The 19,243-nt window shown below is 43.0% G+C and overlaps 1 protein-coding gene across 2 annotated transcripts in view; it reads right to left on the bottom strand.

Moving 5' to 3' along the window:
• The window catches only part of Thrb (thyroid hormone receptor, beta), a 371,662-nt gene that overhangs the window by 98,070 nt on the left and 254,349 nt on the right, over positions 1-19,243 (bottom strand). For both annotated transcript variants that reach the window (XM_013010545.1, XM_013010546.1), the window contains exon 3: positions 9,963-10,026. In XM_013010545.1, the coding sequence (XP_012865999.1) occupies positions 9,963-9,984 (22 nt within the window). In that variant the 5' untranslated portion in view covers positions 9,985-10,026. The remainder of the gene's footprint in view (positions 1-9,962; positions 10,027-19,243) is intronic.

Below are 19,243 nucleotides of genomic sequence, written 5' to 3'. Positions count from 1 at the left end.
AAAAAAACAAACAAACAAAAAAACACTTTGGGCATTGTGGTGCAAGCTTATACTACCAGTTACTCAAAAGGTAGATAGATAGAAGGATCATGGCTGAAGTCTAACTCAGGTAAAATTAGTATGACATTTTCTCTGAGAAACAAAAGGAAAAGGACTGTGGGCATGGTTCAAGTGGTAGACCACTTGCTTAGTAAGCATGAGGTCCTGAGTTCAATCCCAAGGAACACACACACACACACACACATACACACACACACACACACACACACACACATACACACACACACACACACACACCCCAAAACTTAAAAGCAGAAAAGCATGGGATGGTTTTCTAAGTCCATGACTATAGAATCACTTACAAAGAATTTGTGAGAGAGAACCAAGTTTCCTCATGACCAGCTTATGTTTTCCATAAGAAATCTTTCCTGATAGAGCCATCTGAGGGATTAAAAAAAATCTTTTTGAGGAGTTTACTACTCTGATGGGCCGTTTAGATGCCGTTATCTGTTGGGCAAACCCAGGGCTTTAAAACCATGGGTCTATTATACATTTGGTATTAATAGGCAATGTAACAACAGGCAGACTTTGGGACTAAAGCACCAGCAATTATATTTCAATTTGTCACCTGTAGCCTTCTTAAGACTAGTTGAGGTTTTTTGTTGCTGTTGTTGTTGTTCTGATGGATATGCAGCTATCTAAACTAACATTTTCCAAAATCCGAGTGCTGGTTAGGGGACCCATGTGGATCACATGTGGTTCTCAAACTTCTATCAGAATCATGTGGAGGGTTAATTATGTGCATTGTGGCCCTGGCATTCATCTCTGGCTAAGATGGTAGGACAGAGATGCTGTTGCTTTAATTTTCTGACCAAATTTCTCAGTGATTCTGATATCTATCACCAAGTTTGAATACAGCTGCTCTTTTTTCTCAGCACTGGAAGCAGTTGGAATCATGCCAGGAACCCCCCCCCAATATTACTCAGTGGAATCTTAGGGGTGGAACACTGGCTTTGGTAGGTTTAACTGCTCCCCAGTTAACTGTCATGAGAAGCCAGTGGAGAAATACCGTGGGTTGCACTTCAAAATACCTTCAGAGTTTGGAAATAGTGCTGAGTCTTGGGTTCTACCTACAGGTTCTAGTTTAACTGGTCTGAGAAGGCCTGGTTGTTAGGATTTGCAGAGTTCCTGGGGTAATCCTTATAAGCCAAGTTTGAGCAGGATTAAGTTGGGTCCTGAACAAAAGAGGGCTTCTACTTGAATAAGCCAACGAAAGATTGCTCAGCACACTTGCTCTTGGGAATTCACAATGCATGTTAACATGCTGAAGACAGAAATGTCAATAAAGGACAAAGACTAAAACAATACAAAAATAATCATGCTGGGCTCCGGTGGCTCACACCTGTAATCCTAGCTACTCAGGAGACTGAGATCTGAGGATCACAGTTCAAAGCCAGCCTGGGCAGAAAAGTCTAGGAGACTCTTATCTCCATTTAACCACCAGAAAACCAGAAGTGGCACTGTGGCTCAAGTGGTAGAGCGCTTGCCTTGAGCTGAAGAGCTGAGGGACAGTGCCCAGGCCCAGAGTTCAAGCCCCATGATTGACAAAACAAAACAAAACAAAAACAATCACTAACTGGACTCATTTAACCCAGTTCCCAAAAGTGTAGGAACTGGTGGTCTAGAAACTTGGTAGTCACTGGGGTAACACTGGGCACATCATTTGTCCAGCCGGCTAAGATCATACTGGCCTGAGCCTGTAATGTGTAAGCCTTTGAGAGGCATGGAGACAATGACTCTGGATGGCTCCATTGCCAGAACTAGAACACATGTGCACTCTGTGGGTGCAGGGAGCTGGGGCTCCGTGCTGGCTGCCTTTCTGCAGCGTGACCAAATTCCAGAGCCAGAGTGTTATCACAATGGAGACTTGAGAGACAAGCAGAGTTTGATAAAACAGGGGCCCAGGAAAAGTCCAGCTCGGGCTGATGGCAGTTTGTAGTGGCATTAAAAATAACTCTTGGCTCATTGCAAACAAAGTAACACTATGTGTTTCATTATGCACTAGGTTTCCTATTTGGAAAGATTGCCTGGGCACTGTCCCTCAGCTCTTCAGCTCAAGGCTAGCGCTCTATATTTGAGCCACAGTACCACTTCTGGCTTTTTCTGCTTTTGTGGTGCTGAGGAATCGAACCTAGGGCCTCATGCATGCAAGGCAAACACTCTACCACTGAGTCACCTTCCCAGACCTGTTTTCCATTCTTTTCAAGGAATTTGCATCTACATATGTGCCACCACTGGGGATTTGGGTGACAGCTTGGAGAACAGATAGGAAGAAAGCTCCCAAAATCAAAGAACCTTGGTATCTTCTGGATTCAGTTAACAACAGTTAGCGGAAGTTGAGATCTTCCCTGCAACTGTTAGTCACCACAGACTTATTGCGATGGGTTTGTCAGGATGCAGATGGTGGAGACAGGGGAATGACAGCAGTGGAGGGTGGTGATCATAGTGGAGGAGATGGTGACAGAGGTGTGTTGGGCCCAGGGACTGTGAGGCTATGGGTGGGGGTTAGAGTAGAACCTAGACATTGGCAAGGCTGGCTTCAGAAAGAATATAGAAGTTGTTGGGGAAGAAGGAACTTATTATATTTTTTTGCCATTCATTCCTCTGTTCTCTATAAAGCTTTAACTTGTGGATATTTCCAACTTCCTGATCACCTAGCTGCAGCTCAGACTTGGCAACAGAAGTTCTAGATGCGGTAGTGTGAGAGAAGGCAATGGCAATAGTTCATGAATGGTCTCTTTCAGAAATCTCCTTCCTTTTGGCAGTAAGTTTCTTCTCCAGAAGTTCAGGAAGTTAAAGAAAGAAGGCACAGGAGAGGGAAAGAGGCAGAATACAGGAGAGCCAGTTTATTTCTTGAATACCCTGTGGCAAAGTCCAGCATCCTTGTATCCTATGAAGTGTTACCATTCCTTCTGTTTCCTGAGGAAAACAAAGCATTGGGTTTTGAGTTGAAAAAGAAAAAAAAAGGCTGACGGTTAACTGCATATTCATTCTCTCTCTCTCTCTCTTTCTCTCCCTCCTTCCCTTTGAGCTTTTGCTTGTTGGTTGGTTGGTTTTTGCCAGTGCTGGGGATTGAACCCAAGTCTTCTCGTGCTAATTCTGAGCTCTATCACAGAGTTACACTTCTGGTATCTTTCTGTGGTTCATTTATTTATTTTTTTCCCCTTTGCTATGGTAAGAAAGTACAGGAGACCTTCGACTGAGATGCCTGTCTGTGCTCTTCCTCAGACTGCATGGACACAGGGAGGGATCTTCATTGTCTTCTACTAATTTGTGTGTAACAGGGAGCCCTGGTAAGTGGTCAACATTTGTGGTTTTCCCTTCCCTTTCTTTCCAAGGTGAGTGGGTTTCCATGGAAGATCTGTCCGTTTAGGGTGTTAAGGGGAGATGCAGGTGGCGGGGTGCTGAGGAGGGGAGTAGGAGGCACAAAGGTTATGATCCTCCAGGGACAGAGGGAAGAGAGCATGTGAGGTCTGAGTGGTTTGGAGGGGGTGATCTGGGGGCGGGGAGCTGTCTGAGGATAAATGAAAGGCATTTTGTGTGATGAGTGGGTCACAGTTCTCCTTCACATCCTCCACAGAGGAAGGACTGATGTTTCCTTTCCAGTCTACCTGCAGTGAGATCTCTATTTCTTTTAGAAAGCCTCTGCTGTATCATGCGGCTAAATACCCAAGGAAGAAAATTCAAGTCTTGTTTTCGTAATTGGCTTAAACACAGTGGAACTACCTATTTAGGCATGCGTCCCCCGTACCCTCCCTCCACCCATAAAATGATTCATGGCAATGTTGGTAATGTGTACAGTTGGCTCTATAAAAATCCAAGGAAATATTTAACTGGGTTTTTTTTTTGGTCACAGGCAGGGACATAGGAATCCAGAAGGAAGTAAAGTGAGCCTGAGCTTCCAGATGCCTTTAGAATAATTAGAATTTGGAGTGATTACACAAACTAGTCTCTAGACTGCTTTCTCCAGAGTCAGGAGAGAAAGAAGGCCAAGTAGCACATTGACACTGTGACTTACTGGGCTCTACAGGCTTCTATGTTCCTTCTTTGAAAAAGATGATCAGCCTAGAGTCCTGTGGGCTCAGTCATACTGACTATGGGAGAAGGGACAGAAGGATCTCTACCACGGTGAGGTGTCCTCTCTCTCCCCTCAAGGCCAGTGTGGGGATAATCTGGATAGATGGAGAATACACAGTAACATGAGGAGGCATGGTTGAGAACTGCATATTGTATCCTCACAGATGTTTCTCTAGCTAACTATAAAAGAACCACATGTTGAAATAGAAGACAAAGAGCCCCTGAGCTCTGGCTCTCCATACTCACCCAAGTTTTTTTAAAACTTGATAAGCAATAAATCATAACATGATACCCCAACAGAGACTATCATATATAAACTAAAACAGTTTGTATGTCCCCAAATGCCACAGTATCATGTTTTGAAAGTACACACAAATCGTTCAAAATAAAAATTAGACACAGGTCAAGATGCACTGCTTTGTTAAAATAGCAAAACTATTCAATATATATCTTATAAAATTAAGGAAAGTGAAGGAAGGGGTGAACTGAGACGGATGGGTGAGAATGTTGAAAGGGGTGATACTGATCAAGATGCATTGTATTTATACACTGCTGGGTTGAATGGCAGCTCCTTTGTACAACTACTTAAAGATAATAAAATATTTAAAAACCAAATAAAAATTAGAGATAGAGGGAAAAGAATAAATCAAATGTGATGAGGTGTTAACATAAGGGCTCTGGGTAAAGGACAGCTGGGAACTCTCGGTGTTTGTTTGCAACCATGAAGTAGAAAAAGTGGTTCACGACTGTAATCTAGCTACTCAGAAAGCTGAGATCTGAGGATCACAGTTCGAATCCAGCCCAGACAGGTAAGTCCCTGAGACTTTTATCTCCAATATATTACTCAGAAAAAGCCAGAAGTGGTGCTATGGGTCAAGTTGAAGAGTGCTAGCCTTGAGCACAAAGAAGCTTAGGGAAGTGCTCAGGCCCTGAGTGTAAGCACTAAGAACCAGACAAAAAACGGTTTTAAAGGTAAAATGTCATAAATAAAAAGAAGACACATCTACTAATTTTGGAAAATATTTTAATATTTATGATAGATAATGAATTTAAAAGACAAATACTACAATAGACAAACATATACATTTCAGAAACAATAAAAGTTTTTGTTACTGATCCATTTGTGGGTATGTAAACCAAATTATTTAAAAAAGGTAAATTGATAGTTTTCAAAAGTTGTAAAACTTTGCTTAAAGCTGAGTGCCAAGGGTTTACATCTGTAACCCTAGCCACTCAGGAAGCTGAGATCTGAGGATCATGGTTCTAAGCCAGGCTGGGCAGGAAAGTCTGTGAGGCTCTTATCTCCAATTAATGAGAAAGAGCTGGAAGTAAGGCTGTGACTCAGTGATAGAGCACCATCCTTGAGTGAAAAACTAAGGGACAGCACTCAGGCTCTGAGTTCAAATTCTAGTACTGGTACAAAAGCCAAACCAAAACAACAAAACCTTTACTTAATAAATGACCTCCTCAACACAAAGAGACTAAGTTCCCCCAAATTCTGTAGTTAGAGGGTGTATGATTAAATGAGATTTGCATTGCTACTGGCTACCTCCATTGGGCAAATAATTTAGTTATAATTTAGCAACAGTTTTTTTTAATGATGTTCAGTTCTTCAATTTAGCCTTTCCTTTTACTTAGGACTTATCTAGAGGGAGCAAAAAAAAAACAGGTGCAAAATTATGCACAAAGCAGGTAGTTATAAAATATCTTCCATTTTCCAACAAATATACATTCATCTTATACTATTCTGGTAATGTAGTCTTAACAGGCTAACATGCAGGGACAATATCACTATTATGAATTACTCAGTATCCATGAGTAAGAGCCTTTGGCTGAAGACTGTTTATTGAAACAGGAAACATTAACACTATGTTCACTGGTAAAACTAGCTATCTTTGGGCTGTGGGTGTGGCTTAAGTGGTAGAGGAGGAGCTTCCTAGCAAGTGAGAGGCCATTAGTTAACTTGGAGGCATGTCATTACTTTGCTGTCAGCAACCTTCTGTCAGTAACCACACCGAGCTATGTACTTACTGGTAGGACATGCAGACACTGTGATTCTGTTTCTGAAGGAATGAATGGCTATTGAAGAGCAGTTGATGGAAAGAGACCCTTGGAAAAAATGCCATAGGCTACCCCTTCCAGAGTTTTGTTTGGCTTTGAAAAGCTGGTTTTGTAGAATAGTCTCAAAACACAAAACACTTTGCTCCAGGGCTTACTTTTTTATGTTCACCCATCAATGCGTTACATTATGACAATTTAATTCCTATTCAATTTTAAAACATAAATAATAGGATCTTCAAAGCAGAGGAGAGTTAGAAATGAGTTAGTCAGACTCTCATTTAACTCATAAGGAATACAAGATTTAGAGACATTAAGTGTCTTCCTTTGTTGATATCCTTAAGCATCATTAAGTAAAACAAAGTTCATTAAGTAAAGCAAAAACAAAAAAGACAAAGTTCATAATAGGCAAATGGACAGTAACTATGGACATCAAGTTATAGGTGAAATCCAAGTAGACAACATATATGTAAAAATACTCAACCCCAGAAGTAATAAAGAAAATGCAAATACTGAATTATGCTTAACAGAATACCACTCATAAAACAAGCGAATGCAGGGTAACCCAAAGGACACAATGCAAGAGGGGGAGCCAGGGGCAAGTACTGAGAGCTCCATTGAAGCGAGCATCCTCTCTGCTACATCCGTGCGGATGCCTCCATAGAGGGATGGAAGATGAACACCACAGGGAGGTTAAATAAACAATACCTCACCGGAAGTGCAAGGAACGAGGAATATGTGGTTCATTCTAAAGGGCCGTTGGTTTTCAAGTACGTACTGTTGTCTTGCTTATTCATTTTTCCCCCTGAAAGGTGCTGGTAGCTGGTGCCTGTTTTTAAAGCCTCCTACTGTCTCTTGAAGAGTCCAGTTTCAAAGGCAACAGTGCTAACTTAATGCCACCTCCTAGTTTCCTGCTGCCTGGTTACACACACACACACACACACACACACACACACACACACACACACACTACAGACCCTTGCTTCTGCCTCCTCATTGCTTTTCTTTTCAAATAAAGCCGAGAGCCTCTAACTTTGGTATTGAAAATTTTTAGGTATTCCTAGCTTAGATAAAATTTCCCCCATGCTGTAAATCATGATTTTATTCCAAATAGAGCTCATCACATGTCATACATGTCAGCAGAGCTCCCCTCAGATCACCTAGGAAGTGAGGCCTAATTCCAGACTATTAAGACATCATGTTAAGGTACTTTCTTATTTCCTCTCTAGGAATCAGTTTTTTTTTCTTTTTGAAGAGAAACTTTATGAAGTCCTAGTTTAAAATTAAGTGGGTTAAAGCAATTCAGTAGGCATTGGAAATGAAAGAACCTATGTACCAAAAATTTATGTGGGTTCTATATGGAAAAGCTGTCCTGCTTGCTTTTAGGAAAACAGAAAGAAAAAATATGAATATTTGGCTTTCAGATTTTGCTCCTAGAGCAAGCAGTTAGTCCTAACAGCTTAAGAGTTTATTATGGTTTCTCTTTTAGGTTTTATAAACTAAACATGTAGCTAGCCCAACCCCACATTGAGTGAAAGAGAGACAAAGTGTGTTTGTGTGTATGTGAGAGAGAGACACACACACAGAGACACAGAGAGACAAAGACAGAGAGAGAGACAGAAAGAAAGGGGGAGGGAGGGAGGGAAATAGGAAGAAGGAAGAGAGAGAAAGGGACACTTTCATTTCATATATAAAATAAGCTTCTAAAGTAATGATTTTCTTGTTTCAACCCTTTACCATACCCTGAGCATGTTCATTTAATGGAGTTGTCTCTTATGAAAATACAACCACCTACAGTTAGTTTCTACAGTAGGAAGAAAGTGCAGCCTCCAGTCACTCAGCTGCAGGGGTTCTGCTCAACACTGCTATGGGTTGGAGCTAGAAGGTTCTAATAGCACAGTCAGGGACTCCAGAAAAAAACATCAGAAAAGGATGGCTTATGGCCAGAGATAGCCTGCTGCCTGTTTGGCAACTCAAGTTGTACTGAAACACAGTCATTTCTGCATGTTTACGTATGGCCTGTAGTTTTTATGCTGCCATGGCAGAATTGCCTAGTTATGACAAGTCACCGTGTGGTCAGTGAAATTAGAAATATTTACTCATTAGCCTTCATAATCTGGTGTCAATCCATCAGTCTCTGATCTGGGAGAAACCTGGGATGGATTGTTCTATGGCATACGACATAGAAGTCCCCTCTACTGTGAGCAGAAATTATTGTATTAACCACCTTTAGACCAAATGCCACTATTACTCTATGCCTCAGGAAGGTGCATTATTCTGTCTGTGCTATTACTCTATGTCTCAGGAAGGTGCATTCTTCTGTCTTTAGAAGGATTCTCAAGTGGGTAAATTATCAGAGTATAGAGCCACCTTTGTGTAATACTTGACCTCACATGTCCATTAGCAGAGGGAGACACTTTCCCTAGGTTTGCAATGCCACTGCCTGCTAACTGCTATCATGTACCCATAAAGACCTAAACCATAACTCCTACTGACCGAGAGTACTGTTCAGTCCAGCATGAACCCAGGGCTATCACTAAGGTTGATGTTTGCCAATTTTCCACTCAATGGGTGGGTTTATGGCAGAGCAGGAGTAAGAGAGATTTAAAGTAGGGAAGAGTTTGGCTTTGTTGGCAGTTGGACAGAACTGGGAGTGGGTGAGCTTTTGGTATTTGTGAAATGTGAACAAAAGATGAGAAGGAAATGGGATGCATTTCAGAGGTCCTCATCCTTTGGAGAGATGAACCATTCTGGTTTTCTGGGTCCTCTGTTGTTTTTGCTCCATCGGGAGCTCAAGCGTTGGTGGGTAGAGAGGCATGGCAGAGATGCCAGAGAGATAACGTGTTTGTATATGCATTGGGAGTCTTCCAGCTTTCAGTGGGGTGGCAACTTCCAGTTGCTTTTGTTTTTCAGGTCTACTAGAGAATGGATTCTCAGAGGAACTATAGGGAAGTGGGGTTAATTGAACTACCTGCATATTTGGGAGTTAGGAGTTTTATGGGTATATTTTCCCCTAGTACCATGGGAATCAAAAGAACAGGGCTTGGTGCTAGGCTGAAGGGTGTACATCAGGCCTCATAAACTAACAGCTCAGAGGTTGACAGCAGGCAACACATTTTGACTGGCCCACTAGTCTATTTCTTATTTCTCTTGACAAGGAGCACTGTCTGGACACACTGCTCTCCAGTGATTGGTGTGTGTATGCTGAGTACTCTTGTACCCATTTTAGTCATTGCTTTTATTTGCCTCTTCTCCCCTTCCTGCCCCTTCCCCTGACCAGGGGCCTGTGTGTGTGTGTGTTCAAACTCTGCTCTAGGTGTTGTATAAGGAATGTGTGCTGTGGGAAGCTTATATCCTTCTGAGGTTTGTTCAGTCCCTGCTTTGGTCCTGGCTAATACATTTCATAACTTTCTTGTGTCATTTGGGTTTTTGTTGAGTGGGATGAATAGCCCACTTTGGGGAAGATCCACGGACTTGGTAAGGTTCTAGAGCCATCTATTATATGGATATGAGAAACCATAAAGAACAACATTCAGCGTACAAGGGTGATCTTTGGAAGTCTTCAAACTAACCTTGCCCCTCCATTATCAGCCTGGTTATGATGTATCTCTGAAGATTTCTGAAGATTATAGAACACATTGTAGGGATGTTTCACAAGGATAATAATGGCTGCTAAGACCATCAGATTGGCCTTTAGGAGTTCTACACTTCACTTTAGGTGGAACACAAATGGAGACACAAAGAAAATCAAGAGAATATATAGATACCTGTCATACTGTTGGGAGTCATAGGTTAGTAATCATTCTGGATCCTTTTTCTCACTGACATTGCCTACAAAGAGAAAATACAAGATAAACATACCATAGATTATAATTTGCATTTTCCTTAATTTTTTTGTTCTAATAATATCATATGAGTTAATTAGCTCAAGGTAAGATTTGTTACAACTCAGAACTGAGAATTTTTTTTCTTTGTGCCAGTTTTGGGATTTGAACTTAGAGCCTGGGCACTATCCCTGAGCTTTTGGTGTTCTACCAATTGAGCCACAGCTCCGCTTCTAGCTGTTTTAGTGCTTAGTTTTAGTGCTTAATTGCCTACCCAGCCTGGCTTCAAACTATGAGCCTCAGATCTCAGGCTCCTAAGTTGCTAGGATTTCAGGCATGAGCCCCCACACCCAGCCAGAACTGAGACATTTTCAATATAGTTTTGTAAGATTACAAGACCTCTTAACTTTGATCTAAGGGTTCCTATTATAAACAGGTTTCCAAAATAATTTTTTCAAGGTCATATTCTTCCATCTCAAGGTTTTTTAAGAAAGCCACCAGCCTATTAATTGGTTTTTTTTTTTTTCTTCAGAGATTCTAAGATGAATTATCATCTTCCATCTAGGACTTTGCTTCCTAAAGTGTGATCTGTGGGCCAGCAGCTTCAACTACAGCCAGTAGCTTGTCATAAATATAAATTTAGGGTCCCATCTCAATCAGATTCACTTTGGACAAAGTCTCAAGTGACCGAGGCATACTGAAGTCTTAGACATCCTGTTGTAAAGAATTGAATCCTGCATCTGCACACTTAGGGCTTTTTCTCATCCAGAGCTGACTTCCTCCTCTTCACCACAACATTAATGAGATCTGTAGTCATAGAGACAGTGGCCGTCAGACTGCCTGACTGGTGTGCTGGGGACAGGAGTGTATTGTGTGTCGGTGGCCACAAGCTTATTGACAGAAGGCAGAATGCCATTGGTTGGACAGAAATGGACACAAGCTGGTGAATACAGGTCAGGATCTTTCACCATATTGCTGGGACAGATTGGGATTGGCCTCCATTTTCTAGAGGGTGTTCTGTGGGAATCTTGGGGTCCCAAGAAGTAATTTCAAAGCCCTGTTTTATGTCAGGGTGAAGCAAAGAAATGAAATCAGGTTTCATTTGTTCTCCAGGCTGTGCTGAGTGAACTATAATATACAGGAAAGTCACTGGACAAGGAGGGACCATTGTAAGGTTAGAGAAGAGGAAACACATGGAAGAGAAACTGTGTGATGATTTAATACATAGCCAGTCTCTGGCTCCATGTTAATGCTACAGTGACAAACTCATACCTTGATCATAGTTCTTGTTACACCCAGTACAAATTATAGGCTTACATGGTCATCTTTCTCACTAGACTCTAATCTCTTTAGGGCAGGACCTGTCTGTCTCATCTTTCTATCTTCTACATTAAGTAGAATGTGAGCTATGTAAATATAGGTTGAATAATTGAAAACAATGGATGAAGTTTATGACATGATAGAAGCCATTTAAATTGACATCTGATAGAGAGATGCATGTAAATGAAAAATGCATTCTTGACACCAGCTGTTCAAGGGATACCAGCCACCAGCCCCAGCCACATCGTTGTTCTCCTATATTGTTGAATTTGAAGGTGAGAGGGATCAGGTTCAGACAATGAGAGCACAGGTTGTACTTACAATATCAAATGTCTGACTCTATCGCTCTTTTCAATACTATGTTCCCATGAATCTCTGCTTCCAGCCCATGGCTGCTACATTTTCACATGATACACTCCTCACTCTATTGACCCCACAAATGTTCTGGAGGGGGCAGGAACTTCGCTCAGGCTGGGCCACGCACAATATCCTCTCTCTGATCAAGCAGCCCAAGACTTGAGGTGAGCGGATAAGGTGCCTCTTTCATGATATTTGAAGAGAGAGAGAAAGGAAGGAAAGGAGGAGGGAAAGATAGGAAGAGATATTGTTTATTTCCTTTCTAGGAGAAGAATTCATGAGAAGAATTCACTGTTTCAGGCTATATATCTCGGCTACCTGGAAAACGCTCATCTAAAGGTGAGAGAAGATAGATCTGACATTCAAAGAGAGCCAAGGTGAAGAGAAAGCAAGGGCCTTCGATCTTTAGCTCTCCCTGAGGCCCAGTGGTGTCCCTTCTCCTCTAAGAGTCTGGCCACTTGGCAACTCCTTTTGACCTTTGACCTAAGTTTCATCAGGTATCTGTCATGGACAACCTAAAGAGTCCTGACTGATCTCACCTGGATTAGAACTCAGCACATTTAATGCCAAGGTGTCAGAAACAGAAACTGTCCAAGAACAGCAATAATAATCTTATCAACACTTTAACCTTACTGATAGCACCACATTTAGTGTTCCTTTCATCATTTGGTATTTAGTACAATTTTCCTTGGAGTACAACGTGATTTGATACTATTGTATCAAATAGTATACAACACTGTAGTATAACAGCAATGACCATAGCAGGAGCATTAAAGGCATACTAGTACGGCTGTTACACTAATTCTTTAGTATTATTTAGCACTTTGATGAGCTCTAGAGTTTGTGGTGTGTGTGTGTGTGTGTGTGTGTGTGTGTGTGTGTGTTTCTTTTTGGCAACACTCTTGTTAGGCTAGCACAGTACCACTGGAGCCTTTCCCCCAGCTCTGATCTCTAGAATTTTAAATGTAATTCCAGTAAATTCTAGCAATTGTCTGGGGGTAGTCAGGAGTTCCAGGGCCTTATTCCCTGGTCTTCCTATAGCATACTGTGGGAGTCAGTAGATGTTGTTCAGTGTAGCAGGATCAGAGATAGTCTTCCAGGGCCATGTCAGGGGCCTGGATTCACCAGCAACTCATGAGGCCAGAGGAGAAATGAGCTTAGAAATAAAGCAGGCCTAGTGAAGTGGTTGCCGGGTCAGAAGAATGCACAGGAGAGGGCTCTGTTCAGAGAGGAGGGAGTGTCCAGCTGTTGGTTGAGAAGGGGCAGCCATGCTAACACAGACTGAGAACCAGAGCTTTCCAGGGAGACTGAGCCACAGCCCCTTCATTAGCACAAGTCCGACTGCTCTTGTCCAGGGGGAAAGGATTCAAGTAGATCTTGAATCCTGAACTAGGAAGTTCAGCACTGGCTGAGCTTAACAGTGCTCTTCCACTTAGTCCCGGGCAGGCATTCCTGAAGAGAATGAGATCCTTTCTGTGCAGGTTATTTATCATTTAACCAGACCCAGGTTTTACTCAAAGACAACGTTCAGCCTTCCTACAAGAGGCTTCTGATATAACAATGAGAGAGAACCTTGTCAAAAAATAAATGGAAAATACTATATGGTTTCATTTTATGTCAGAGACGGCCAGGACAGGAGGGAAGGAGAGGTGTTTCTACCTGGGCAGGTTCAGAAAGGCTTCTGAGAAGCGGTGATGTGGGCTCAAAGGCCCTTCTTTGAAACAGGCCTCTCCCATCTATGATGGAACTCTCTCTCCCCTCTCTGGCCTTGTGCTCCTCTGGTGTACAGACTGCTCTGTAGGAGAGTGGCCTTGTGCAGAAAAACCTGGGCAAGTTCTTCACATCATGCAGGTGAAATAGAATCTGCTCCCACAGTGGAATCCAATTAGAGTTTTAAAACTTTTCCAGCAGTACCTGGATAGAAAGCAGAGCCCTGAGATACTACCACAGGTCCAAGAGAGAGGACAGGGGATAGAGTTTTGGGGGGTGAAAGGGCAGATGACCTGAGACAGGAAGTGGAAACCATAAGACACAGTGATGAACTTGATATGAGCATTTCCCAATGGGATAAACTCTGTCGATGTAGAGAGGCTAACATGGATGACTCTTCCCTCAGGGAATTTATCATCCATTTTACAAGATGGCTGGGTAGAAGCCACTAAAACTGCAGGTTGCAGATGGCAGGTGACAAGGGAGCTGTGTGGAGACTCACACAGTCCATTCTTTCCACTTTCAGGCCTGTGGCAAGTTCTGTGGGAAAAACTTGTCCCCCTTGGAAGTATGCAAAGTGAGCAGTCACCTCTCAAATGCATAAAATGTGTTTATATTTTAAAAAAGTCAGGTGCCAGTGGCTCACGTCTGTAATCCTAGCTACTCAGGAGGCTGAGATCTGAGGATCTTGGTTCAAAGCCAGCCCAGGCAGAAATATCCGTGAGACTCTTACCTCCAATAAACCACTAGAAAACCGGAAGTGGAGCCATGGCTCAAGTGGTAGAGTGCTTGCCTTGAGCTGAAGAGTGCAGGGACAGCACCCAGGCCCAGAGTTCAAGCCCCACGACCGAACAATAACAACAACACAAAGTCAGTGATGGGAAAGTTGCTATTGCGTCCTTAAAAGCCGAGAAGTAAAATGAGATTAGCTATCAATACTTGAACTAGATCAGGGATCTTAGGTCTCACTGTGAGCCAGGGCCATCTTCCACAGCATGTGGAGTACAGCCTGAAGACAAGGGCCCGGGCCTATGTGGCAGCTCCATTTTAACAGAAGCCTCTTGTGTTGAATGTCTGTGAAGATGGCAAAGAGATCTAAGAAAGTCTGAAGGAAATCTAGAAAAGGGAAGAGTCACATGAAGGTTAGATGGTGGGCTTTGAATATTTGACAAGCTGTCAGAGGGTGAGAGTTTGAAGCATGTCAAGTTCATTGAGGACAGATTGCGGCGGGTGGGGGGGGTGGGGGGTGGGGAGGAGGGAGAGATGCTGCCAGAGACTGCTACAGGGCCTTCTCTGCTCCAAAGACACAGAAAATGCAGAATCTCATAGATGGAGGAGATTCTGAAGAGGAGCACCCTCCCTGCCTGGGCTGCTTCTTGTTCTCAGAGTGTCACAGGCCTCCCTTGAGACTAGTGTCCTTGGGCTAAAGAATGGATCTGTGTGGGATATGGTTCTCGGCTAGTTCATGCTCCCCTCCACATTCTCCTCTAATGCTTCATGTGTTAGCTTAGTGGATCTCAACGATTAGGGGGTGTCTCCTAAAAGAATGAGTCACAAGTCCCATACTCATGAAATACATTTTCAGGGGTGCTCAGACACCCCACAAAACAAAACCCACTCAGATGCCAAATGAATCTTGGGCTGTAGACGTTGGTCTCTATTATAATTCAAGCAGTTAATGGTAGAGATACAAGCTGATGTAAATATAATCGAGAGGGTAAAATGGAAGGGAACATGAGAACTATGTTTTGATCTGGAGCACAAAGAAGGGGACCTGGCAGCCTGAGCAATAGCAAATGGTTTCTGAGAAGCAAGCCTGGAGGTGTATGAGGAATCTGCCAACCCACAAATGTAGTCTAGGGCTGCCCTGTTCTTTTATCAGAGTCTGGGTGACTCAAGGTCAGTTACTCACGCAGTACACCTGGGGAGTTAGGAAAAGAACCAATCTATAACTCAAGGGTATCAGAGATGAACCAGAGGGTTTGAAGGGTGTGCTTCAAGGCTGCGTAGTGTGTCATTCATTCTGCCCATAAGAGCAAGCTGAGGGGGATCACTCAGTGGGTTTGAAAAAATAAGGCTTTGTTTTCCAAGAAGGGGATGGAAAGCTATGGCTGAGGGTAAATGAATTATAGTATAAATAATCAGAAACAGAAAAAAGTGTTTTTAAAGCCAGCATAGTAATCCTAGGGATAGGGCTGGTTAAAAAGGTATGTGAGGCTCTGACTGAGTTAGGTAATTAAGATGTGGCAATGCACCACAGCTCAGTGTATCCCTGGAGGCCTGGGTGTTAATGTGAATGGATCACCTCCGAGGGAGGGCAGGGTCAGATTCCTCTGCTGGGTAAAGCCTGGAGACTCTAGCCTCGTGAAACAGACATGTGCAAATCGCTCTTGAAGGGCTACACTGTAATTTTCACTTCAGATTTTCAGCAAGTCACTGTTAAGTGTTTTGCCTTCAGGAAAGGAGACAATACAATGAAGATCTGAGGTTGCAATTGGGCTAAATTTGCTATGACTAATTGTTTTGTTGTTCTTAGCACAATGAACATCCTTTACTTCTACTACGTTATCCCCTTTTAATACATGTCCAACTGTCTCCTTCTTGGGCTCATTTTTACTCATTTTGGCCTGTACCTGTGCTGAATATTGTCCCCTCCCCCCCCCATTTTCTTCCCTCTCCTTTTTCATCTCTCTAACAGACAAGCTCACCATGGCATGCTCCATAGAGCATGAGCTCTAATACTTAGCAACAGAATGACACGTGGGATGTTAAGAATCTAGAGATGCAGTCCTACTATGGAAAGAGACTATTTCAGAGGGGAATGTGGAGACTAATCAGGTACATGGTGGCTCTTCCACTCTCTGCTGGGTGAGCCAAATTTTATTGCTACTTTGAGGACTGGATCAGGTGGGATTCTTGGCAGTCAGATAACTCCTGCACATCTAAAACCATCTGCTATGTCAAATCTATTGTCATCCCATCCAGTCGAACACGGAGTACCTTTTAGCCAAACAATTCAGTAATAGAAAAGTGAAGGAGAAACTAGGTAGACTAGCCAACTTGGAAATGGAAATGGTTGTCTTGCCTCCTGTAGAGTTTATAGTTCGGCTTTGTCCCAGCTGCCTGTCTCTACAGGTGGGCAATTATCTTGGAAGCTTCTAAACAATGAGAGGATCCTCTGAGATCCAGAGCAGACAGGTGGCTGGAGAACTGTCTGACTCAGCAGGAACAAGGACTTCAACAGAGCCCAGTTGGCAGAAGCCAGCCTTTCAAGCTGCCTCTACTGCCACCTGGTGGACAGAACGGCTTCTCTGTGACAACCTGAAGGAAAGTTTAGTAAAAGTGTGTGTGCCCACATTTGGGTATACGTGTGTGTGTGTGTGTGTGCGTGCGTGTGCGTGTGTGTGTGTGTGTGATGGTCTGGAAACACACTCATTGTGTCAGAGGAAATAATTCCTGAGGGTACCACACAGAACCACCAGATACCTGAAAGTGTAATTGTGGTTAGATGACTCACGGAGACACACGCATGAAAAAACAACAAACAAGAGTGTGAAAACAAAACCTTCTCATTGAAGCAAATGATTTATGATTGATTTCCGAAACGTGTTTGATGATGAACTAGACAGCAACGAAGCCCCCACCCCGGCCCTGGCCTGGGCAGCTTCAGGGCGATAGACTCCAGGTCATAACTATTTGGTGGAAGTATCATCCACAGGAAACAGAAATAAATAAATAAAAATCCAATCATGTCCCTGGGAGATGGCGCCACCCTGTCTGAGCGTGTGCTCTGCTTCCACAACTGGAACCTGCAGGGGGCTCCTTACAGTGTCGGCACTGGGCTTAAACCAATCATCTACTGCCATGAAGACAGCCTGGTACTTTCATTCTCTGAAAACGAACCCCCCCCAACAAAACCCCAAACACACAAAAAAACCTCTCCTAATCAGTGTAATTATTTACTACTTCATGAATGCCCCAATGATGGGCAGAGGAGGGAACTGAACTTCAATGTTCTCATAGAAACAGACTTCAGAGACAGAGCGTGGTCATGCATACCTGTAATCCAAACACCCAGAAGGCTAAAACAGGAGGATTACAAGTTCAAAGCTAGTCTGAACTACATATAACGATCCCATTGACAGAACAAAAGGGATCAAAAGCTGGAGGAGAAACTCACTGGTTGCTTAGTACACACAAGGCCCAGAGTTTAATCTCTAACCCTGAAAAAAAAAGCAAAAATGACAAATAGATTTCAGAAGTATGTTCAGTTAGGTCTGTGCTGCTTGGTGAAGGTCTTTTGGGTTAACTGTATCAGCACTGTCAGTGGTTTTCCCGTGAGTGTTGCACACATAGAATGAAGCCCAGCCTGGATTTTACCTTTGAACAAGCTGTTACTAAGTGGTTTTCAGTAGTGCATCAGAACAATTCTTAAGCCAACTTTGTAAGAATACATTAAGGTTAAGTCAGGAAAAAAGGGTTTTAACCCTTGATGGGAATTTAAGTTATTTATTATTATTATTATTATTTTAAAATCCTAGCCAGAGAGCTGAGATGGGTGGATTTGGGTAGGAAGGTTGAAAAGCATGGAAGGACTTCAAAGAGGCACGTAGTCATACTCTGTGATTACATTTCCCCCTGACGGTTAAGTTAAATTTGGAACATGTACATCCTTAAGTACTGGCCTGATGTATGATCTAGTCAGAATCTACCAGGGGCAGCGGAGCTGACATACAGAGATACCCTCCTCGCAGTGCACGCCATTCAGCATTTCAATGTTTTCTTTCCTGCTGACCCAAGGTTGACACAAATACTTTAATGCTCTGTTTATTCAGTAATTAGATTCCAACAGCTTGGTAATGGTATTCCCAGGGTGTTTAACAGTTGTTTCTGTGTTTCTCTTAAAAATGAAAAAAAAAATACCCTAGTGTTCCTGTGAGTTTGCAGTGACATGTCCAGGATGCCTGAGCATAGCATTTGGGAATCATGGCTATCAGACCATTGGAAACCAGGGAGACGTCCATGGGCGTGATTCACCCATCTTGATTCTCACTCTGAGACCACCATCTCCTCATTTGACCTTTCAGCTTCAGTTTAGGATAAAGAACCAAGAGAAATGTCTTCCCAGGGACTGTGTATGCTACATGCACTCTTTTTTTCCTGTCATATTTCTCTTTTGGTAAAATTTTCTATAATCTTTACTTCAAAAAAAAGAGAGGAAGAAAGAAGGAGAGAAAGAAAGAAGGAAAGAAACGAAGAACAGGAGGAAGGGACATAGAGGGAAGACTTAGCAAGATTTAAAAGGCAGTCCTGAAAACCAATCCCAGAACCCTAGCACATGGACTAGATGTGCTGAAGACCCTAAAATGCAAAAAGAATCCAGCTTTGAGGACTGAGAAGAGAGCGGGTGAGGGAAGACACAGTGCCAGTGGGAACTTCAGGGCTTCTAAAGATTGCTGAGAAGCTAGCCCAGTATCAGACACTTCTGGAGTTCTTTGGTGAAAATCTGACCAATGAGGGTGAGACACTGAGCACGTGGATGCCGGTGTGAGCACCCCAGCGGATGCAGGCATCTAAAGCAGTTCCCAGCTTTAGATAGCGTGAGTTACCTGTAGCTTCCTCTAGCACCAGCTGATTATCTGGAGAACTTGAAAACAGATTGCTGGGTTCCCTCATACCCTCGGCCAGTTTATAATTCACTTAGTTCAGGGGCCCCTGGAAAGTCTGCATCCTAACATGTTCCCAGGTAATCTGGCTGCACTTCCAGGCCCACAAGCTGACAGCCACCAGCCTTAACCACTGAGGAAACATGGAGGAGTTGTCCTGTACAAGAGGTA

Source organism: Dipodomys ordii, unplaced genomic scaffold, assembly GCF_000151885.1.
Source record: "Dipodomys ordii isolate 6190 unplaced genomic scaffold, Dord_2.0 Scaffold12, whole genome shotgun sequence".
In the NCBI taxonomy this organism is placed as follows: domain Eukaryota; kingdom Metazoa; phylum Chordata; class Mammalia; order Rodentia; family Heteromyidae; genus Dipodomys; species Dipodomys ordii.
The sequence above is the reverse complement of the archived record's forward strand: the minus strand, read 5'-3'. Positions and strand labels throughout refer to the sequence as shown.